This window comes from Chenopodium quinoa, unplaced genomic scaffold (assembly GCF_001683475.1).
Source record: "Chenopodium quinoa cultivar QQ74 unplaced genomic scaffold, ASM168347v1, whole genome shotgun sequence".
Classification (NCBI taxonomy): Eukaryota; Viridiplantae; Streptophyta; class Magnoliopsida; order Caryophyllales; family Amaranthaceae; genus Chenopodium; species Chenopodium quinoa.
This window is the reverse complement of record NW_018744460.1, coordinates 1,161,073-1,183,297: the sequence shown is the minus strand read 5'-3', so window position 1 is coordinate 1,183,297 and position 22,225 is coordinate 1,161,073. Positions and strand designations below refer to the sequence as shown.

Below are 22,225 nucleotides of genomic sequence, written 5' to 3'. Positions count from 1 at the left end.
AATCGGGACGAGGGAAGGGGGGAGGCTGTTGGGGTGGTTTTGGGGTTCGGGTCTGGTGGGATGGTGGTTCTAGGGTTTGGGTTTGGGTGGTGGTGGGGATGGGGAAAGGGAAGGGGTGGGGTCGCTGGAAATGGAGGGGGAGGGGTGGCTAACGGAGGGGGTGGCAGTGGGGTGGCTGGACGATGGTTGAGCTCCACTAACGAAAATAGTAACAGTTAACGGAAGCAACTAACGACAGTTTAACGGCGAGGTCACAATGTAGTGACTTTTTGTACTTTAGGGTTACAACGTAGAAAGTCATATATGTTAGGTCATAGCGTAGAAAAGTGAAAAAAACGAGGTTACTATGTAGAAAAACCCTAAAAGATACTAGTAGTAGGGTTAATAGTATATTGATTAGTCTCGTATGCATGAACGAATTGAATAATTTGTTCTTTTCTAACGGTAGTTATCATTCTTTAGGATTTTGTTTATGAGCATCTCAGGATGTTAAATAACTAATCTATTAACTAATATTAGGCCCTGTTTGGAAAAACTAGCGGTAGCGGATAGCTTTTAGCGGTCAAGTAGCGGGTAGCTGTTAGGGTAGCGAGTAGCTGTCAATAAGTAGTGGGTAGAGGTTAGTTGTCAAAGTAACGGTTGATAGTATGAGTGTTTGGCAAAAGTAGCAGTTGCAATACTAAAATATATTTTTTTAAATATATAAATTTTTTAAAAAAAGTAAGCAAAATTAACAAACGCTACCCGCTACTCTTAAATGCTACTATTTTTAACATTTGAGAAAAGCTATCTAAACGCTACCTCAACTGCTACCTTGCCAAACACTGTTTTTTTTTAGTAGTGTTTTGACTGGTCAAAATGTCAATCGCGACCTCAAACGCTACTACCAAACAGGGTCTAAAACAAAACGTTGTTGATATCATCCCTTCTCCAAATCGTACACATGTCACCCTGACATAAAAAAATTTCCTGCCAATTTGCTATGATGACATCATTAGTTTTTATTTTATTTTTACTTTTACCTTTGTTTTTTATCCAATAAACCTTTCATATGCTTTATCCTTTGTCCCTATCGAGTTTTTTTTACAGGTATGTTAATATTTCAATGTTCAAAAGTGTTCATTGTGATTATTTTAATTATTTTTTTGTATATTTTACAAGTAATAAGCTATAGTAGAAATTAATTATCATATATACAAAAAATTTACGGAATAGAAAATTTTCTTTCTCCGTATTATAAACAAATCTCACAATGTGTTTGTTTAAAGCCGTGCATCGCACCGGAACTAAACTAGTTAATTTATAATTTAGTACTTTCAATAGTATTGAGTTAGGATTGCATGACAATATTACACGTCGCTCGATTTATTAATGTTAATTTTACTTTGTTATTTCGAACTTTTGTTCTCTTATCTATTCGTTATTTAGAAAATGGGAATTTATAATTTCATTCATTTTTCTAGAAGTTTTGAAAACAAGAAATTATTACTCGTATTGTTTATAAAAAAATGATGTCGTAAATAGTTTAGATGGGAATATATATCACAAAAAAATTGACATGAGGTAAGCAATGACTTGTTTTAGCAGTGATAGATGTGAGAAAATAAGGGATCTAAGACAAGAGAAAAAAATTCTTTTGTTTTTTATATAAATGCAACATTTAATTTTTAACATATTCACATAATGCTCTTTGACCATTATTTGTGATTTTAAGTAAGGAAAAATATAGTCATGTGGTGTTATATTTTGGTATCGTCTTGATTTACTTTCAAAATGTCAAATTTTCATTATGTGATAGTTAATGATAATGTTTAAAGTTGTACATTGGCAGGGTGAAAGCCTAAATGTAAACTTGCAGTTATTTAAAAAACAAAAAAATAGAGAAAGTTTAATAAATGTAACTGTTAAGAATGAGGATCATTAAGAGGAGAGAGATGCAACATAAAATATGCAGTTTGCTAAACATATGAAAACTTCATGTTTGTTTGTTTTTTTAAAATAAAGAAGAAAATAAATTGTTTGCACTATTTTATTGTCGAATTTTAAAATCATGATTTATTCCAATAAATTTGTCTAATTTTTATTACTTGTATTTTTTTTATATAAATATTGACTTTCATTAACAAAAAACCAAATATAATAAAATTAGAGTGATATCAAAGCCTTAAACTAAGTGTAACCCTTTAAAATAAAATAAAAAAAAAAAAAAAAAAAAAAAAAAAAAACATAGATAGTAATAGATACAGTACAAATATGAACCACTCAAACCGATATACTATCACTTAATCTTGACCCAAATTGAGCTTGATTTCAACAATCCAATTACTTTCTCCACATAATTGACTTAGTTAGAACAGAAAACAAATAAAATATTGAAAATTGTAGTTGAAAACTTGAAGTTGTGCAACCTCAGCTCAAAGTTGTTAACTTTAAATAGCCCTTCAATCAGTTAAGAGAAAACTCACCAAGAAACACAACCTAGTTAGAGAGAGAAAGAGATAGAGAGAGAAAAATGGGTAAGGGAGGAAACTCTGAAAAAGATGGAGAGCAGAACATGGCTGCTTGGTTAACTGGGATTAATACTCTCAAAATTCAACCATTTCAGCTCCCTCCTCTTGGTATATACTTCTACTTCTATCTTTCTTTTTTTTTTTTTTTTTTTTTTTTTTTTTTTTCCTGTTAAAAAATCTAATATTTGTATATTTTCTTGTGAATTTCTGAAGGACCATATGATGTAAGAATCAAGATGAAGGCTGTTGGTATTTGTGGAAGTGATGTTCACTATCTCAAGGTAAAAAAATCCCATCTTTTTCAGCTTTTTTTCTGCTATTTTAATTCAAAAGAATTGGTTTATTTTTCTTCTTAATTTATGCTTGACTGTTGTTAATGGACATGCATGCTAATGATCAAGCCATCTGATATTCAGATACTAGGAGATTTAATTTAGTGGATAAAAGAATTGATTTTGCCACTTAATTTAGCTTATAGTATGCTTGATTAATTATATGAGCATGCATGCTAAAAATGATCAAACAACAGATACTAAGGAATTGGGTGAATAATAAGCTTATTAACAGTTTTCTTGTTTGATTCTGTAGACTTTAAGATGTGCTGATTTCATAGTTAAAGAGCCTATGGTAATTGGACATGAATGTGCTGGGATAATTGAAGAAGTTGGAAGTGATGTTAAAACATTGGTGCCCGGCGATCGAGTGGCTTTGGAGCCTGGGATCAGTTGTTGGCGTTGTAATGTCTGCAAAGACGGCCGCTACAATCTGTGCCCTGAGATGAAGTTCTTTGCAACTCCTCCTGTTCATGGCTCTCTTGCAAATCAGGTAACGGTTTTTTGAAACCTTCTAGTGCGTCCATCCAGAATTAATAGTTACATTTAGTAATGGTTTATGACTGAAATTCCTTATATGTATGTACTTGGATTTAACGATGTAAAGCTGATGGAAATAAGGTAATTAACTTGATATAAAAGCTAAGGTTGATTTGTGATATAATTTTCGAATGGATGTAATAGATTCTATGTTGACTATATATGGTGGTTTATTTAGTATCTTTTTGTACTCTTTTCACAAAGAATGTTTTGGAATTTTATTCCTGGTAATCCTACAGGCTCATTGCTAAATTTTAATCAATAAATGATGTTGTTTTCCTTATTTACTCATGTATATTTATAAAGAAGGAAAAATGAGCGAGGTAATTGGAGACTTCCTCATTGTGATATAGGGTGTTGTCTTTTTCTTTCCCACTTAACACAATCATCCTAAAACTTGGTGTTAGCTAATGAAATTATATAGGTATTCTTGATGCTTTTGCAGTTAGTGTTATATGCAATAAAATAAAAATTTGAAGTTAATATGAAAACATGTTTCTATGACCTGTGGCAGGTGGTACATCCTGCTGATTTATGCTTCAAACTCCCAGATAATGTTAGTTTGGAAGAAGGGGCTATGTGTGAGCCGCTAAGTGTTGGTATCCATGCTTGTCGTCGTGCCAATGTTGGTCCTGAGACCACGGCATTGATCATGGGAGCTGGACCTATCGGGCTTGTGACATTGCTAGCAGCTCGTGCTTTTGGAGCTCCAAGAATAGTCATAGTGGATGTAGATGAATACCGCTTATCTGTTGCAAAGAAACTTGGTGCAGATGAAACTGTCAAGGTTTCAACCAATATGCAGGTTTGCGTCTTCTTTATAAACAAATTTCTCAGCATTGGAGATCCTTAAACTTATAGGCTTCATTCACACAAACTACTAAGTCCATACATGATAGTGATGTCTTAACCCTCCATAATAACACTTTTAAGTCTATTTAAGCAGAGGAGTTAATAAACCTTAATTAATTTTTAAAAAATTAAATTACAATTATTTAAAAGATAATTATCTAATTTGAAAAAGACATACAAATTCAAAATATTTTTCAATTTAAACTACAATACTTATACGTGTCAAATATTACACGTGTAACATATGCGCAATATATATATGAATGTCTCTTATGAATTTTAAGCAATTTCAAATGTGTTTATAAATGTTTTTTTAATGATTTAGAAAGATAAAATCATTACATTTAAATAGGAACTAATTTAAATTAATTTGAACCCACATGTAATATACTACCTCAGCCACTATAAACATGATATATAACCAAAGGTAGCAACTTATTGTAACCAAAGGTGGCAACTTAATGTAGATATCCTAAAAGAGTATACTATGTGATAATAAATTTCTGATGGAAATTTAATTATTTTTGATACATTAATTATGCTCCCAAATATTCTTTCCTTCCACAGGACATACCAGAAGAAGTTGAGCAGATTCGTAAAGCTATGGGGAGAAGCGTAGATGTGACTTTGGACTGTGCAGGGTTCAACAAGACCTTGTCAACTGCTCTTCGTGCAACAGGTGAAGGTGGTAAAGTGTGCCTAATTGGGATGGGCCATGGTGAGATGAATGTTCCTCTCACCGCTGCAGCTGTGAGGTATTGTTTTTCTAATAGGGGAAAAATGCAAAGCAAATAGATATTCACCTAACTATATGTTTAGACTCTAATAATGTGTTCCATTCTTAATTACAGGGAAGTAGATGTTGTGGGTGTATTCCGTTACAAAAATACTTGGCCTCTATGCATTGACTTTCTTACTAGTGGTAAAATCGATGTGAAGCCTCTCATTACTCACAGGTTCGGGTTCTCACAAAAAGAGGTAGAAGAAGCTTTTGAGACCAGTGCCCGCGGTGGTGATGCGATTAAGGTTATGTTTAATTTATAAGGAAGTGTGCGATGAGTATTGGTTACCAAAAGTTTGCGAAGCTAAGTTTACACAGCAGAGTTCAGAGATACTTAGACAATAAAAGCGTAAAAGATTACTAATTGCTGCTTTATAGCTTTCTTATGCGAGTGTACTTTGTGAACAATGAAATTGGATTTTATTTAAAATAATAAATTTTTAATGTGTTGTTCAACTTCCTCATGTCTGCATTTTTTTTTCCTTCTTATGAGCATCACATCCAACACTCATAGCTTTACTTTCTACTACTGGGTAAAATAAGGTAAGAGTTTAAATAGAATGCACATGTATAAGAAAGATGTTGGACTGATACATAGGACTAGTTAGCCCCAACTTTAGAACAAAACTTGGTAAAAAGCATAAAGAAAAGGGAAACTAAGTGCAAAATGTACACTTCAATTTGTCAATTATTACGCTTCTTTTTGGGGTGATACAAGGTCTTCATTAACATATAACTAAGAATCAAAGAAAATGAAGCTTTAGGTATTCCTCTTCCTCAGAGTTAACCGAAATAAAATATTACTGCAAAAAGGGCTACATACACTAGCAAAATCACTTAATGGTTACATACACAAGTGTTACACGACCTCGTTCCCTAATTTGCTATAAATACATAATAAATCACAGAAAAGCTGCTGTGGAGTGTAGTAACAATTTGCTCAACCAAAAGAGTAGTCCTTATCATTGTAGAAGACAACTTCAAAAGGTGCCGAGTTTGTGTCCAATTACAAGGAACATCAGCCAGGATTATCTTCTCACAATTCCTCGACAATGAAGACCATAGGAAACAAAAAAATAGAGAGAAAACTTGAAGGCTGAACTGCCATAAAAAATAAATAGGGTTACATAGCTGTCTTTGGTTCTGCTAACCAGTTCCAAACCCTGACTTGACCATTTCCGTCACCGGTAAAGAATAATCCGCTAGGACCTGCTTGAATAGCTCGAATCTCTTGCTTTGAAATAATCTTGCCCCTCTCCATAAACCTAAAGGAGAACAATAGATAATTATCTATAAAATGCATAATCATTAAACACACCACCCACAACGTCACAACCGGACACAAGCATTATATATATTCATTTCCATAATGTATATACCACAAGCCAAATTTACCCAGCTTTCAGGGCAGACATTGGGCCAAAATGAGCCAACTTAAATTTGGAGTGAGACCCAACCTATGACCAACTCTAACAGAAATGCAGGTATTGTGGTAGAATGACCTGGATTTCCTGAACTAGGATAAGAACTTACGATGGCAAGTCATATATGTGGACAAAATTGTCATTGGTGGAACACAGTAAGACTGGCTTCGCTTCTGCATCAAACATCCCGCAAAGAGTGAGAATACCCTGCATATTAAACAACCACAAATCAAAACTCAATTGGTAACTTCATCAAAGAAGGAAGATTATGGAAGGAGTTAAAAACCAGTGAATTCCTAGAACCAATTAAGGGTAATCTCCTAAACAAGCAACAGAACAATCACCCCAGCACCAGGGAAGTAGGCAATAATAAATTCTGTTGTAAGCTAGAGTGAGATGGTGAAAGAGTGAATTAAAAAGTTTAATCCTACCTGCAAATGTTTGCTTTGCACACCAGAATTAATTGTTTGACTTGGTGGGACTTGGAGTTAGACAATTTGGCTCTATTGTGCATAGGGGGTTGGCTTGATTCATGCCCACAAGAAATGAGAAACAAATTCCACATAAAATGATTACAATAAACTATAAAATGTACACCTGATTCAGTCATTTTAACTGCACTCGATACCAAAAACACAAATGCGAATAACCAATTTCATTCCCCTTAAAATCTTTTCCTAGTTCCGACTCCATAAAAATCAAATACTACTAAACAGCTTTAAAAAAATCGGTTGAACAAAAGAAAAGCTGTATACTGCAAAGAATTGTACTCCAGCTATAGTCAACCATCAAATAGGAAAAAAACAGATGAGAAGCTTTGATCTTTGATAACCACTGGTTATTTACCACCTTAAGTACTATACTATTACCACATCACCAACGGAACTGCATTCTCAAGTCTTCAATCCAAAACTACCTCTTCTACCAAGCTACCAAAAAGTAATAACATCCCTGGCTGATCAAATCTCGGCTAAATCAAAGCAACACCACAGCCAAAGATGATCTCATATCCTTTATTTGATAAAAAATAAAAAATAAAAAATAAAAATAAAAAAAAACCCTCAAAGGCAAAACTAGAGGTGATAAGCAGACTTCATTGATTTTGAAGAGAATGCACCATTTTTACAAAATGATAACATGATGTGAGAGGATTGTGATCAAAAACTGGGATACAGAGCAAGCATATATACACGTACACCCCTGGCAATCACAAGTTAGCAACAATGCACTCGAGTTACTATCCGGTCTTTCTCTTGCTGACTACCTAAGCTAGAAAAAGTAACTTGGGCTTCAACTTCTAAATAGCCTTGGCATAAACTAAGATAAGTATTTCATTTTGGCATTCAAAGAAGAAAAGAAATGAGACTAGCAAGTAAATGAGAAAATGATTTTCACAAATGTACAAATTTAGCAAGGGAAAGATGAAAGGATATCCACCCCCCCCCCCCCCAAACAAAAGAGAGATAAATACATGTCAAATGCGCATGAATTTTCTGCTGACCGGCAATAATGAGAAGCAGATTAGATTGATTAGAGAGCAAGCCTATTTATTTATACCAACATGTCAGACACAGTAAAACACAATTCACATTAATCCAGGTAGTACCTTAACCAGGAATGTTTTGCAAGAAGCACTACCTCAACGTCTCATGGGATGAGGTCCACACCTAAGTGCAACAATCTAACCCACATAACCAAAATTCAATCCCCAGGTTCACCTTTTCCTTAACTACTTCATGGGATATAACTTAGTTGATTAAAGAAAGAAATTGTCGGATCAATCGAATAGGGTTTCTTAGCAGAAATTATTTAGTAAAATAGTCTCATAGGTATAATGGCTAATTTTTGCACCTCAAGTATGATACAGCTTCATTGCAACTCAGTCCACATTGTGAGGTACTGAGGTTATGCCTTACAAAACTAAACAGAAACTTCGGACCAAATGGATAATCCTTAGAGCAAAGCAAAGAGATGCAGCTTAAAATCACTAATCTGAACTTAGTGAACAAAAGAAATGTAGCTTAAAATAGCAAGCAAAGAAATGCTTGAAATGACAAGCAAATTTTTTAAACATACATGCTCTTCAGTATGAGTATATGTCACTTCCAAGTTTCCGCTCGGAGTAGCAGTCCAGACCTGCACAAAAACAATCAAGTTGCAGATGGGTTAAGAAAAACAGAAGTCATGAAAACGGTGGCCAAAACAAAGCCAAAAAAGCCATACAAATTCCATTTATTGGCCAAATTTCTCAACTCAGCATACAAGTAACAACCTTTATAGTGTTGTCCAGTGAAGCTGATAATAGAAACTGCTCCCAACAAAGAACAGACATAACAACTGAAGTGTGCTCTGTCAAAATCTGTATGCATTGCAATGTCTCAAGATTCCAGACCTGTAGAAGGCAATATTAAGAGCAAAACTGGAGACTATAAGTAACAATACCTCGGAAAGGCAAAGTAAAGCATCAATAAACGCTGATATCAATATCATGAAACAGCTTACCCTTATAGAATTATCCATTGAACCAGAATAGAGTCTATTAGCTCCAGAAAACATAGTAACAACAGCACTTGTATGCCCCGTAAGGGATGCAGCTGGTTCAAAGCAGTTAGTAGCCGGGTTGAATTTCCAAGCCAATATATTCCCATCCTACAAGAAAAAAAGACACCTAGCTATGAATAAACTTAAATACAGATATATAAGCATCTCAAAAGTTTCATCAGAAAGAAACATTCCTACGTTAAATCTTCAGACTTTGGTTTGACACAGAGATTAAAAGTAGTATTAAAAGGAGAGTAAAAAACATAAGTAGATATAGAGAGAAAAAGGATTAAATATAATATATGGATCGCTGCCTTCATTGGACATTTAGACGTCCCAAATACACATCTAAGAGTGGAGCAACCAGGCCATTGGTATACTTCCACAGTCCCACTGTTATTTTTACTCCCTTATTTTAGGAGATTGAAGATCATTTTTCCCCATCAAAAAAAAAAATGACTGAAGGTCTTTTTACAGGAATTGAGATAAGTTTTTGCATTTTCTTTCCTAAAAACTATCACTTAAGAAAAAGTTATATGGATAAATTGTAAGAATACAAACTAAATATAAAAAGAAGTAATTTGAGACAATCCAAAGTAGATGAGTCCTATCATTAAAGGACAAAGGGAGTCATCAAAACTGAAAAACATCTACTGCAATAATGAAAACAATATTAGCTTTAGCTCAAACATTCAAGCAACTCACTAAATCCAGAATCGAATTTAGGCCTTGTATATGTATTAAATAGACGTGATGCTCAAAGTTAAAGAATGCTTTCAGCAACTTAACCAATAAGCCTCTGTTCTTTTCTTTTTCATGGTGAGCCAACACTAGAAACAAATATGTACTACCAAAATCATCAAAACACTAATTCAGACTGAACAGAAAAACCAATCACCTGTATGCCAGCAAACAGCATATCATTCCCCACCATCAGAGAATAAACCTGACCAACAGGTCCACTGAGACTCATATCAGTGACAGTCTCAATGTTCAATGCCTGCATTTATGAAGAATCAAGAACCTTCACACATTAGCTTATCATAAAAAGTGGGTGTTAACTTTATATAATAATCTCACAGAAAATCTTGCATCCCACCTCACCTTTACCATATTTGGCAACCCTATAAAAACCCAGGGCCCTTCACTGATCATACAGCCAATTTCTCCGCCCAAATGAACTGCACTGACACACTATAAAAACAGGAAACAATGCACGAGTAAGTTCCCATAAAGGAGTGTATAATTTTTTTGGTAAAGAAAATAAGAAAAAGTGAAAAACTCATGACCTAAGACTTGTTAACTGCTCATAAAATTGGGAAAAAGGAAGAGAAGCGAACACGATGACACATCAGATATGTCAAAGTTGCACACTTTCCAATTAATCTAGTACTAATCCATCTAGAAACAAGCAAATTCGACAGTAAGTTCCATAGTTAGGCCCTATTCACTTCCCCTTACAAAAATAATATTCAGTAAAAATAAGTTCAGTTCAGTAAAAATAAGTTCATTTCAGTAAAAATCATTAAACTTAAAGAAAAAATATAATAGAAAATCAGTAAAATTAATTTCAATTCATCAAAAATAATTTCATTTCAACAAAAATAATTTCAGTTCAACAAAAATAATTTCAGTTCAATAAAAATAATTTCAGTTCAATAAAATTAATTTCAGTTCAGCAAAATTAATTTCAGTTCAGCAAAAATAAGGTAAAGTGAATGGGGCCTTACAGGATGCTACATTTAACAACTTTCCCAGACTACTATTTATAATGCCAAAACTCCAAATATCATACACATTCATGTTAAAGTTGGTCAAGTGCAATCGATTCTACAAGCTCTTACATTCACCTTAATCCACAAGTCATATGATTCATTCGATACTCCAGACAATTTTATTACCTTATCAGGTTCTCCAGCATGTAAAGATCTTTTACATGTAGAAGCCACATGTACTTATGCCCCACAAATTGAATATGTAACCAATCTTGTCTATGTGAAGGACACACCCATATCTAATTACACGCCATAAAGAGTATTCTCCAAAGATAACTAGCAAAGCAAAGGAATTCAACCCAGATGATCGGGGAGGCTATTGCTAACAAACCAACAAGGCAATAAGCTAACAAAATGCATAAGCCCAATATAGAGTATATGTTCGGGGTAAGGGAATAAAATATTGTGCATACTGACCACTTTTATTTCGCCAAAAAAAAATGCAAAAAGGTAAGCAAAGTATGATAGCATTTGGCTGATTTCAGGTATAGCTGAATGATTTTAGTCTACTATCTCCATCCTAAAAATAAGTTTATTTTAAGGATATGATCAAAGATTTAAGAATATAAGAGTTTACAATTAAAATAGGAACAAGTAGCATCATATTGGTATTTTAAGCCAAACCGTAAAAAAGTGCATTCACTGCATTGATATTTACAGTGACAAATAATATGATGCAAAAAGTGATAGTTAAGTGGACACTAATTCAACAAATTTCCAAACAAACCGCGTCGTACTCTGTAGTCCAAAATATAAAAATCAAAAATTTAGGTATGGGGTGAATACTGAATAGTCCAAATAGCATGAATACATCAACCATACAATAAAGAACAGAAATCTGCTAATCACCAAAACAAAAGTTTATGAGCATATTCGAATAAAAAAGAACAAACCTGTCCTGATGCACAATCCCAAATCCTGACATGCTCGTCTTTACTGCCTGTGTAAAGCTTATCCCCTGATGGCAAAGTGATCCCAGTTACAACCTGACCCGAAAACACATCAATTCAAACGCACTGTAAATCAAGTCTCCCTAGGAGAGGAGGATATTTCCAATTTTAGCATCAATCAAAACATAGAAACACTAAACAAAACAACAAAATTACTCCCCAAACATCAATTTAATTTTTCAACCCATCAAACACAGCATCAAAAACCCGAAAACTGAACCCATCAAATTCAAGCAGCATTAGTTACTATGTGTAAATTATCATGATCATGTAAAATACACAAATCTCAACTACAGTTTGATCAGATTGAATAGTGAAGATTGCATTAGATACACAAAATTACTCCCCAAACATCAATTAAACCCATCAAACACAGCTCCAAAATCCCGATAAGCCGAACCCATCAAATTCAAGCAGCATTAGTTACTATGTGTATTTTATCATGATCATGTAAAATACACAAAATACACAAATCTCAACTACAGTTTGATCAGATTGAATAGTAAAGATTGCATCACGAAACATAATATCCATAACAAAAACATCAAATTGAATCTCTAATTTTAACAAAATCAAATTAAAAACATAAACAAAAACAAATCACAATACCTTCTGATGACCCTCAAGAGTAGTCAAAAGTGAAAAGGAACCACCAATCGACCAAGAATGCAAGAATTTACAACCATCACCATAACTACATTTCCCTTGAACCCAGTAATTACAAACTCTTTCCATCTTCTTCGGAGGAACCCCACCACTAGTACCACCAGGTCTACCCCAAGTATTATTAAAACTAGGGTTTTTACGGCTCGAAAAGCCGTCATTTCTGGGACCACCACCGCCCAAACCACCATAAGCCCTCTTAGCAGGGCCATTAAAAGACGAAGAAGAAGATGAAGAAGAAGAAGGGTGAGTAGGAGGAGGAGGAAGAGGAAGTTCTCGATGAAGAAAAGCACACGGGGTTCTCGTGCATCTTCCAGCTTGCCAGTGAAAACAAACTTTTTGATTTTGTTGTTGATGGGGTTGCGATTGTTTGTTTCCGAGTCGATGGAATACTCGTTTATTGCCGCCGTTTGAATCAAAATCCATTATTGGGGAAAAAAAATTGAATTAGGGGAATTGATTAAATTGGGGAAATTGGGAGGAGAGAGGAATTAGGGTTCTTGGATTAGTAAAAGAAAAAAGGGGTTTTGGTTTTTGTTTTTTTTTTTGGTGGGTGGTTGTGGAGGTGGGGAAGGCGGAGGTCGGATGAGAGAGAAAGAAACACGGCGGTGGAAGAAGAAGATTTGGGTTTTGATTTTGGAGGGTAAATCACTAAATATTTTTTGGTTAGTTTCTTAGTTGTAACTGCGCCATCTACCCGCACGAGGATAAATTTATTTGCAAAAATACATTATTTTTTTTTTTATTTTTTTTTTTTTGGGTAGGGATCAAAAATGGAAAGGGCTTACTATGGAAGATCCGACTCGGTCATCACTCGGATGAGATACTAAGGGTGTATTTGACAAATTGGTTATGGCTACTTTATATTGTACTTCAAAGTAGTTGCGTAGTAGTAAGATTAATTATACAGGATATTATAGATGTAAACAAAGTAGTTGATAGATGTAGTTGTCAAATTAATTGTATAATTAAGGTGTTCGGCAGTTAAAGTAATTGTTTAGTGAATGTATTCGACAAAATTTGAATGTTGCTAATTCAAAGGGAAATTTATAGCGTTTGACAAACACTACTTCAAAAGCTAAAAGTTATCATCCGCTTTGACTCCTAAACACACAAAACCACGTCTTCTCTTCCTCCCCTTTAACTCTCTCCACTACCATATCATTCTTCACGAAACTCATCGATATTAGGTCATTACTGTCAGACAAGGCAATTAAGATATTTTAATGTTGTCAAGCCAGATAAAAGGAAGTCATTTGAACATTGTTAGTCAAGAAAATGAGTGAATATACAATTTTCCTCCTTTGGTGTGTTAAAGAAATATTGTGACCAATAAAAGGTTTCAATAGCTACCCTTCTCACAAATTGGAGTACAACTTAATAAATGAAAATTTCTACCAATAATTCATGTATGTTAGCATGTAGCAAGCAACTTTAATATTGTGAATGTTATATCCTGGCGGAGCATCTATATATCATGCACCGAGGAGAATTAGCTTTAAGTAATATTACTCATATGTTTCTTATTCACATTTTTTTTTTTCTAAAACTTGGTTATTCAAAGCCTACTAAACTCCAACTAATCCGAATTCAGTCGAGTTAAATCTCAATTAGGAAAAAAGCTTTCCCAACAAATATTAGGACATTCTCAAATCTCAAAGCCTAAATCTTACTTAAGTTAGAATAAGTCTCTTACCCGCTGATCTAAACACTATTCTACGGCTTCGAGTATTTTATAGGGAGAGTGTGCATATTAGGGCCAAGGATGCATACTCTTTAACGAAATTTTGAAAGAAAGAAATAACCTCCTTTATCTCTATACTCTACACCAGGAGCTAAATTGAGTCTCCTGCTCATTCATCAAACTTCTACTGGCGCCAAGGTTCTCTCTAATTTTTTTTCAAATTCCTTATTTTACTTCTAATTATATTGATGAAACTATAGATTATACTAAAATTGAATTGCAAAATTATTTAACCTATAGTTGCAATTTCCAGGATAACTGCCAAACTATAACAGAATTGATGAGTGCAGCCCATCGAGCTATTTTCAAGGAGGTTGTAAAGCTCACCCAAGAACAAAACCTTCAAAAGGGTAAATTGATTCATGCAAAAATCATCAAATCAAATTCTTTTTCCAATGTATACTTAGCTAATAGCATTGTTAATTTGTATGCAAAATGTGGCCAATTACCCAATGCTAAGCTTGCTTTTGAGGAAATTCCCAGTAAAGATGATGTTTCTTGGAGCTCAATTATTAATGCCCATGCCCAATTTGGTGGCAATAATTCATCTTTCTATGTTTTTGATTTGTTTCGTCGAATGCGGGCTGAGAATTGTCTCCCCAATGGTTATTCTTTTGCTGGGATTTTTAGTGCAGTGTCAAATTTAGGTGATATCTGGGCTGGAAAACAGGTGCATTCCTTGGTGATTAAAACGGATTATGGTGGAGATGTGGTTGTTGGAAGCGCGATCCTTAACATGTATTGTAAATCGGGTTTTATGGATGATGCACGCCAGATGTTTGATGAAATGCCTGAGAGGAACTCTGTGTCATGGGCGACTATGATATCTGGGTATTCTGCGAGTGGTATGGCTGGAGAGGCTGTGGGGGTTTTTAAATTGATAGTGAAGGATGAAGAGGAGCGAGGGAGTCCCTTTTTCTTGACTAGCGTGCTTAGTGCATTGGCTATTCCAGAGTTGGTTGATGTTGGAAGGGAGGTTCATTGCTTTGCTGTTAAGGTTGGGGTGATACGGACTGTGGAAGTTAGGAATGCTCTTGTTACTATGTACTTGAAATGTGGGAGTGCGGACTATGCTCTCCAGATGTTTGCGTTGTCTACTGATAAGAGTCCTATTATGTGGTCTGCGATGGTTACTGGCTTTGCGCAGAGTGGACACTCTAAGAAAGCTCTGGAGTTGTTTTCCAAAATGCATTATTCTGGGGTTAGGCCTAGTGAATATACTTTCGTTGGGGTGATTAATGCGTGTTGTGACAATGGTGCCATTGAGGAAGGAAGGCAAATCCACTCTTATTCAGTTAAAATGGGATTTGAGGATCAAATTTATATTATTACTGCACTGGTAGATATGTATGCGAAATGCGGTAGCATTGCTGATGCTAGGAAAGGTTTTGATTGTTTGCAGGAGCCAGATGTTGTTTTGTGGACGTCAATGATAGGAGGTTATATACAGCATGGAGATAATGAAGAAGCATTGAGTTTGTATGGAAGGATGGAAGCGGAGGGAATTTTACCTAATGACCTAACAATTGCTAGTGTATTGAAAGGCTGTTCCAGCCTTGCTGCTTTGGAGCAAGGAAAACAAGTCCATGCCCGTGCCATAAAGTATGGACTTGCTGGAGAGATGACTATTGGAAGTTCTCTTTCATCCATGTATGCTAAGTGTGGGTGCATTGGCGAAGGCAACATGATATTTTGGAGGATGACCACAAGAGATATAGTTTCGTGGAACGCTATGATATCTGGTCTTGCTCAGAATGGGTGCAGTGACAAAGCTTTAGAGCTATTCGAGGAGATGAGATTAGAAGGTGTAAAGCCGGATAATGTTACTTTTGTTAATATTCTTTCTGCTTGTAGCCATATGGGATTGGTTGAAAGAGCCTGGGGATACTTCAAGATGCTTTCCAGTGAATATGGCCTACAACTGGGATTAGAGCATTATGCATGCATGGTTGATGTGTATAGCCGTGCTGGGAGGCTAACTGAAGCCAAGGAATTCATTGAATCAGCAACTTTGGATCATGGGATGTGTTTGTGGCGAATATTATTAAGTGCATGTCGAAATCACGGTCATTATGAGTTAGGAGCCTATGCAGGGGAGAAACTAATGGAGCTAGGCTCACAAGAATCATCAGCTTATGTCTTATTGTCGAGAATTTATACTGCACTAGGAAGATCAGATGACGTGGGACGAGTCATGAGGCTTATGAAGCTTAGAAGGGTGGGCAAGGAGCCTGGGTGTAGTTGGATTGAACTGAAGAGTCTTGTTCATGTGTTTGTTGTTGGAGATCAGAAGCATCCTGAGATAGCAGATATATGTAGCTGGTTAAGAATTTTAACTAAACAAATGATTGATGAAGGTTACCGACCTGCTTATGATCCATTTTTGACGACCTCAATTTAACTATGGGAAGATCGGGTTGAATTCAGACTTGATCTCTGGTACTAACCTATTTCCATTTAAACTTTGATATCGTGAGATTTTTGACATCTATATTTTAAGTGCAGTTATTCAATGTGTTTGGTCTTTTGCCCAGTGTCTTCACATTACAAGAGAATGTAGGCTTTGGAGGTTCCAAGCTTGAATTTCCCAATTTAGTTTGTCCAAAATTCCAAATCAACTTATTTTCTCTAGGTTTCTAAGAATGTCTATTGTTTCTAGCATATTGCTTGGCTTCAGTTACTATAGAGTTTGTCGTTAGTAGGTTCTGTTAATAGTTGGCCATCAAATGTAAGACTCAGGGGGGTTGGTTATATCAGATGGCCAACTTATATAAAATACTTATCTTAATTAATTATATGGTCTAAGACTTAAATGGGCCATATGATGAGTTTGGTAATCTAATTACTAACAAACACTTTATATAAATATGCTTTATTGCCGCATGAAAGAGATGATTTGCACATCAACTTCAGGTTTATTCACTATGGGGAACTTTCGTTTGCTTGGGTTTATCGGTGCACTGATTTGCCTTATTGTTGCATGCAGAGCCACCATGTACATGGTCGGTGATACCTCTGGTTGGGATATCAGTACTGATCTTGATTCATGGGTGACGGGCAAGAGATTCGTTGTTGGAGATGTTCTTGGTAAGGCTCTTTCCCCTTAATTTCCCTATTTTCTTGGGTGCTGGTCTCGTAATTTGAACTTGCATGAATAGATGAAAGTGCCATATCGTATAAATATTTAGAGATTTGGCTCCAAACTCAGCTTATTTTTTTTGTTTTTTTTGTTGCCATCTTATACAACTACTCCTGCGTTTCTAGATTATAGACCACATTTCTACCTAAGGTCATCACAAAATAATTAGACAATTTCTTAGTTAAGTTACACTTTGTACTTTCCCATTTTGTTCTTTAATGGACCCTTGACTTATAATTCCAGATAAAATTTAAATTTTCTCCAAAACAGTACAGTATATATATAATTACAACATACTCGTAAATGAAATTGGTGTGTTAAAGATTTAATTACTACGTATTTATACTATGAGGGATACTCCGTAGTTCATAACTATGACAAACTAAAAAAAATATGACCTCGCTTAAATAAGTTGCAGTCTAAGGATCATTCAAAACTATTTATAACTCATGACAATATATTTACTCTGTAGATAGAACAGATTGCCAGCTGTATAGCTGATGCATAGATTTATCAGGCTAGTTTGTACCAGTATTCTTATTTTCTTATCGTATTTGCAGCATTTCAATTCTCATCATCATCAGTATGTGAGCTGACAAAACAAGAGTTCGTTAGATGCGACACCAATAATGCTTTGCTTAGAAGTACCTCAGGAAACACAACCTTCCCTTTAACAAAACCAGGAGACAGGTACTTTGCTTGCTGCAACCGACTTTACTGTCTAGGAGGGATGAAGCTTCACGTACATGTTGAACCTAACTCAACTGCTGTGTCAACTGCTTCAACAGCAGGGGCACCTGAAGCAGCTCTAGCACCAAATTCCGTGGGTTTACTCCCCAAAACTTCCAAGAGCAATCACCCTGTTCTAACTTCCTCAGCTGAGTTTGTCAGAATTGGCGATCCTTTCTTCCTATCTTTGCTTGGTTTTCTGGGCTTCTCAATTCTGAGTGTGGGTATTATTTGAGATTATTTCAGGTTATATATTTGACCATTTATACATAATACATGAGTTGAAGAGTATTGTTACTTTTGTATACATTCTTTGTGCTAGAAACATAAGCTATTATTGTAAAAGAAATATACACTGTATTTACATATATACAAGCTACAATTTTGTTAAAATTTCTTTTACTTGGAAGACCAAGCATGGCCTTTCTGTTGCAACTACCAGACTAGAACAATGCCTTGTGAGTTGTGACTTCAACAACAATGCCACGACCCCAAAATTTAAGGGAAGATGATAAAAATGACAGCATATATAACACAATTTTAGCAGGCATACAACATACAGAACCACTGTATTGCTCAACTGCCTGCATCGCAAAAGCTAGTAGGGTAGTAGGATAAATGGATGGTTTTGAAGAATCAACATCAATCATATTGTCAAAATTGCATTGTTACAGGATCTCTGTATTGTATCTATGACGGAATTGATAATTAGATGTACAAGAACGATACAGTACCCTTATCGTTGAGTCCCAGATCAACTAGCTAGTTTGAAAGCATCAATAAATAGACCATACGTAAATCCCATCTTAAAATTGTTGAGAAGAGCAATTGGAAATGTTACCTTTGATCGACTATAATAGAATTTGGTTGCATATTCAGTGAGGAGCACACACAATACAGCAGCAATAACATCATTGACCCCTAAAGCTCCAAAGGACAAAGAAATTGTTTGTGCCACATAAAACCCACCTAATAAGGCAATTCCCCCAAAGAGTGCTCTTCGAGAAGGTCTCTTGAAATAGTTTCTTGAAATGTCTGGTACAGTACGAATGATGTCTACCAGCCTTCGAGGGCCCACATTATCTTGCACAGCTCGGATAGGACGAAATCGGACTGGTGACTTTGAAACAAGGGAGTCAAATCTTCCATATGAGATCTTTTTATTGAGACTTAAGCCATAATTAAGGAGCCCAATGGGGCTCATACCCACCGCAACCGCCATGGAGGAAATGAAAAAATGTTACCCTGCAGAAAAAGGTATTTTATGTCAGAACTAAATGCCACAGCACCCAGAATGTTCCTATTCTTAGCATTGTTACTTTAGGCATGCTACAAAGAACACAACCAATTCCTCTTGCAATTACAAGTATTGGCTACATGATGCTAAAAATATATGTTTCACTTCCTTGAATAAAGATAAGCAAATGCAGTATTAAAACTTGCACAGGATGATGATGATGTATCAAGCCAAGCGACGCTAAAGCTTATTATGTATGCTTTACACATAATTTGAATACTAAAGAATCGGCAAAAATCCCGAGGGAATAATATCTGAGCAAATCCTAGCAGAGTACCAGAAGTGCTCCCGCTCAACCTATGTATACATTTCTCGATTTCCTTCCTCTCCTTTTGCCCCCATTTATTTTCCAGATCCTGGGATAGGATGGTTGCTAAAAAAGCTAAAAAAAGTCGATTACTTTGGAAAAGAAAACAGCCACACCACACCATCTCTAACACTATATATGCAACATAGCATGCAATTAGCTTCTACCCCATTGACGACTAAACCTGCAAAAGATGAAAGAAGCAAGAGAATAACATATTGTAATGCACAACAGCAGAACATTGCTTCCATTTCCCAAACACTGTCAAGCTTCAATGTCTCACCACCAAAATGCTTTCAGTAATTAATTACTCTTCCAGAAGACAGCAACGAATCGTAAGGAAAGCTAAATAGGTATCACTGTTGATCAAGAGAGCAAGCATTCCTAGTAATGGACAATTGGACTTATAAAACTATATTACAAGGGAAGATAATTAATCCCAAAAACAATTTCTTTATCTGCTCTCTGCTCTCTTCTGTTCACTATACCAGGGGTGCAACCAAGCTAAGAACCCTGACCTTGCCATTTGTCAAGGGACTCTCAGCCAACTTCCGGAATTAGACGTTTTGAGCCAATCTCAATTGTTTTCATTCCAAAATGCCCTCTAGGTATACCAAATTACCAATGAGCCATAATATCAAACAATGCCATCGAAATTCCATCATGATTCCCCATTGCTCAGCCTTGCCATTGCCAATCTTGCACTCAACGGAATACATTTGAGGCTGACTCAGGTGCTAAATCTAACACTCACCTCTCATATTTCAGATAATTTTATCAAAATCGAGTCTCAAAAATTCAGAACATAGAAGCTTATGCTGATTCCCACACCACCAATTACAACAAGCCCAATACGATCAAGGGTTTTCCTTTAACTACAAAAATCGAGCTAATTACACTACAAAAAAATGAAATGAAAGCCCTAAAGGCTAAAACTAATCAATCAGTCAATTATCCTAAAGAACAATTTGCTAATTCAAAATTGCTTTGATGCATCCACAACAAAAAGTAATGGAAACCCTAACCCCAAAAATGTATTCAAAACTGGCCAAATTAGACCACAATAAGTCATTAATCAGCCCCTAAATCCAACCCAGCAACAACATAATCATGCAATCATCAAATTGAATGATTAAAACACGAAATCAAATTGAGCAAAACAATCGACAAAAGTAGAACATTACATAGTTAGAATAACATAATTAACCTTAAAAATCACAAATTTAGTCAACAAAATGACAAATAAACTAACCTTGGCAGAAGCAGATAGGTCGAGAGAGAACTAACAGCAGAGATATGAGTCAACTGTGTGTGTTTGAAATTGATAAAGATTGTCTAAGCTACATTCATTCCAAACTTTTTGGATTCTTTTCTTTCTCCCTTTTCTTTTTTTTTTTTTTTTTTTTTTTTTCCGGTTTGGTGAAGTCACTATCATGTACTCAATCCTACTCATAGAGTCAGGTGGACTATTGTCATGGAGAAATGATGGACAATTTTCTCAATTTTGAGTTCCTTTGTCGGGTGTGTCATTCTAAAATCTTACTCCTTTCGTCTCATAATACTTGAGACATTAGGATAGACACGTAGTTTAAGAAAATTATAAGTGGATCCATTTAAAATATTTGTTTGCTATATAAAGAATTTTATTTTGTATTTTTATATGGTAAGAAAATAAAAAGTGGGGGAAGTGGGGGTAATAAGGAGAGAGAAAATATAGGATTTAATTAGATTTTGGAGTTTATGGTCCCAAAGAGAGTATATGAAAATATTTTTTTATTAGTGGTCTCATTCCATATTGAGCAACGTGTCAAGTATTTTGGGACGGGCGAAAATGGTAACTGTGTCAAATATTATGGGACAGAGGGAGTAATAATGAACTCTTATTTCACCTTATATACCTATGTCAAACCCTCGACACTCACACATGGTATAACACATGGACACATCACTTTTAGTTCAAATTATATTACTTCTTCACAAATTACTTGAGTCGGACAATTGGACATGTACCCGTGTCGGACATGGGTATCTGAGTCTATGTAACGTAGGTTTTAACAACAAATATTTGATGATACTAGCAATATATATACAACAACATCAAAGCCTTAGTTCCAAAATGAATATTGACATTATATATGAAGAAAAAAATGTGTATTATAAACAGCAATGATAAATCTATCTCTAAGAGTGATGGACAGCTCAAGTGGTTAGAGCTCTCTTCCCGATTCCAAGAGATTTTGGGATCGATTCTCATCACCTGCCCTTGGGCTCTCTAACACACACACACACAAAAAAAAAAAAAAAAAAAAAAAAAAAAAAAAAAAAAAAAAACTATCTCTAAATTGATAACATTTTGTGAAAAATATGAAATATGATATTTAGACAAATCTAAACTTGAAGATTGACTAAGACTCATGAGTTTCTCGCCTTTGTAAATTAATTATTTTTTAAATACAAAGAATATCACAGAGTATACCTATTATATATTGGGATTGATTTATTATTGATTTAAACTACTTTGAGGTCTTTATTACAAGAAAGATACACACGCCAAGCGTAATAATTCTCAAGTCAAATATATCTAAATGATTTCGCTTAAGCTATACGAAACTTTAAATATTTGAATTTATTAACTTTGAAA

At 35.1% G+C, this 22,225-nt stretch overlaps 5 protein-coding genes across 5 annotated transcripts; 3 read left to right on the top strand and 2 right to left on the bottom strand.

Annotated features, from left to right (window-relative positions):
- The first annotated feature begins 2,209 nt into the window (after positions 1-2,209).
- Positions 2,210-5,471, top strand: LOC110697125 (sorbitol dehydrogenase-like). The gene is made up of 6 exons (XM_021874470.1): positions 2,210-2,618; positions 2,724-2,791; positions 3,099-3,335; positions 3,897-4,187; positions 4,802-4,989; positions 5,086-5,471. Exons 1-6 carry the CDS (start codon positions 2,513-2,515, stop codon positions 5,276-5,278), a joined length of 1,083 nt encoding a protein of 360 aa, XP_021730162.1. The 5' UTR covers positions 2,210-2,512; the 3' UTR covers positions 5,279-5,471.
- Positions 5,472-5,660: 189 nt separating this feature from the next.
- LOC110697124 (zinc finger CCCH domain-containing protein 48-like) lies at positions 5,661-13,036 on the bottom strand. Its single transcript, XM_021874469.1, has 9 exons — positions 12,315-13,036; positions 11,649-11,741; positions 10,085-10,174; positions 9,879-9,980; positions 8,942-9,088; positions 8,712-8,831; positions 8,516-8,575; positions 6,549-6,646; positions 5,661-6,280 (listed from the first exon to the last, which is right to left on the bottom strand). The coding sequence occupies exons 1-9, from the start codon at positions 12,792-12,794 to the stop codon at positions 6,139-6,141; spliced, it is 1,332 nt and encodes a 443-aa protein (XP_021730161.1). The 5' UTR covers positions 12,795-13,036; the 3' UTR covers positions 5,661-6,138.
- Positions 13,037-13,878: 842 nt separating this feature from the next.
- On the top strand, positions 13,879-17,846 carry LOC110697122 (pentatricopeptide repeat-containing protein At2g33680-like). The gene is made up of 4 exons (XM_021874467.1): positions 13,879-14,250; positions 14,366-16,551; positions 17,099-17,199; positions 17,812-17,846. Exon 2 carries the CDS (start codon positions 14,393-14,395, stop codon positions 16,511-16,513), a length of 2,121 nt encoding a protein of 706 aa, XP_021730159.1. The 5' UTR covers positions 13,879-14,250; positions 14,366-14,392; the 3' UTR covers positions 16,514-16,551; positions 17,099-17,199; positions 17,812-17,846.
- On the top strand, positions 17,037-18,215 carry LOC110697358 (blue copper protein-like). The gene is made up of 2 exons (XM_021874741.1): positions 17,037-17,199; positions 17,812-18,215. The coding sequence occupies exons 1-2, from the start codon at positions 17,037-17,039 to the stop codon at positions 18,213-18,215; spliced, it is 567 nt and encodes a 188-aa protein (XP_021730433.1).
- A 395-nt stretch (positions 18,216-18,610) lies between these two features.
- On the bottom strand, positions 18,611-21,183 carry LOC110697123 (uncharacterized protein ycf20-like). The gene is made up of 2 exons (XM_021874468.1): positions 20,837-21,183; positions 18,611-19,225 (listed from the first exon to the last, which is right to left on the bottom strand). The coding sequence occupies exon 2, from the start codon at positions 19,200-19,202 to the stop codon at positions 18,735-18,737; it is 468 nt and encodes a 155-aa protein (XP_021730160.1). The 5' UTR covers positions 19,203-19,225; positions 20,837-21,183; the 3' UTR covers positions 18,611-18,734.
- Positions 21,184-22,225: the final 1,042 nt, after the last annotated feature.

Coding starts and splice junctions, on each gene's coding strand:
- LOC110697125 (XM_021874470.1), top strand. CDS start 2,513: ATGGGTAAGGGAGGAAACTCTGAAAAAGATGGAGAGCAGAACATGGCT. Junction 4,188..4,801: donor AGGTTTCAACCAATATGCAG/GTTTGCGTCTTC, acceptor TTCCTTCCACAG/GACATACCAGAAGAAGTTGA. Junction 4,990..5,085: donor CTCACCGCTGCAGCTGTGAG/GTATTGTTTTTC, acceptor TCTTAATTACAG/GGAAGTAGATGTTGTGGGTG.
- LOC110697124 (XM_021874469.1), bottom strand. CDS start 12,794: ATGGATTTTGATTCAAACGGCGGCAATAAACGAGTATTCCATCGACTC. Junction 11,742..12,314: donor CTCTTGAGGGTCATCAGAAG/GTATTGTGATTT, acceptor TTTTCGGGTCAG/GTTGTAACTGGGATCACTTT. Junction 6,281..6,548: donor CACATATATGACTTGCCATC/GTAAGTTCTTAT, acceptor GTTCTCCTTTAG/GTTTATGGAGAGGGGCAAGA.
- LOC110697122 (XM_021874467.1), top strand. CDS start 14,393: ATGAGTGCAGCCCATCGAGCTATTTTCAAGGAGGTTGTAAAGCTCACC.
- LOC110697358 (XM_021874741.1), top strand. CDS start 17,037: ATGGGGAACTTTCGTTTGCTTGGGTTTATCGGTGCACTGATTTGCCTT. Junction 17,200..17,811: donor CGTTGTTGGAGATGTTCTTG/GTAAGGCTCTTT, acceptor TCGTATTTGCAG/CATTTCAATTCTCATCATCA.
- LOC110697123 (XM_021874468.1), bottom strand. CDS start 19,202: ATGGCGGTTGCGGTGGGTATGAGCCCCATTGGGCTCCTTAATTATGGC.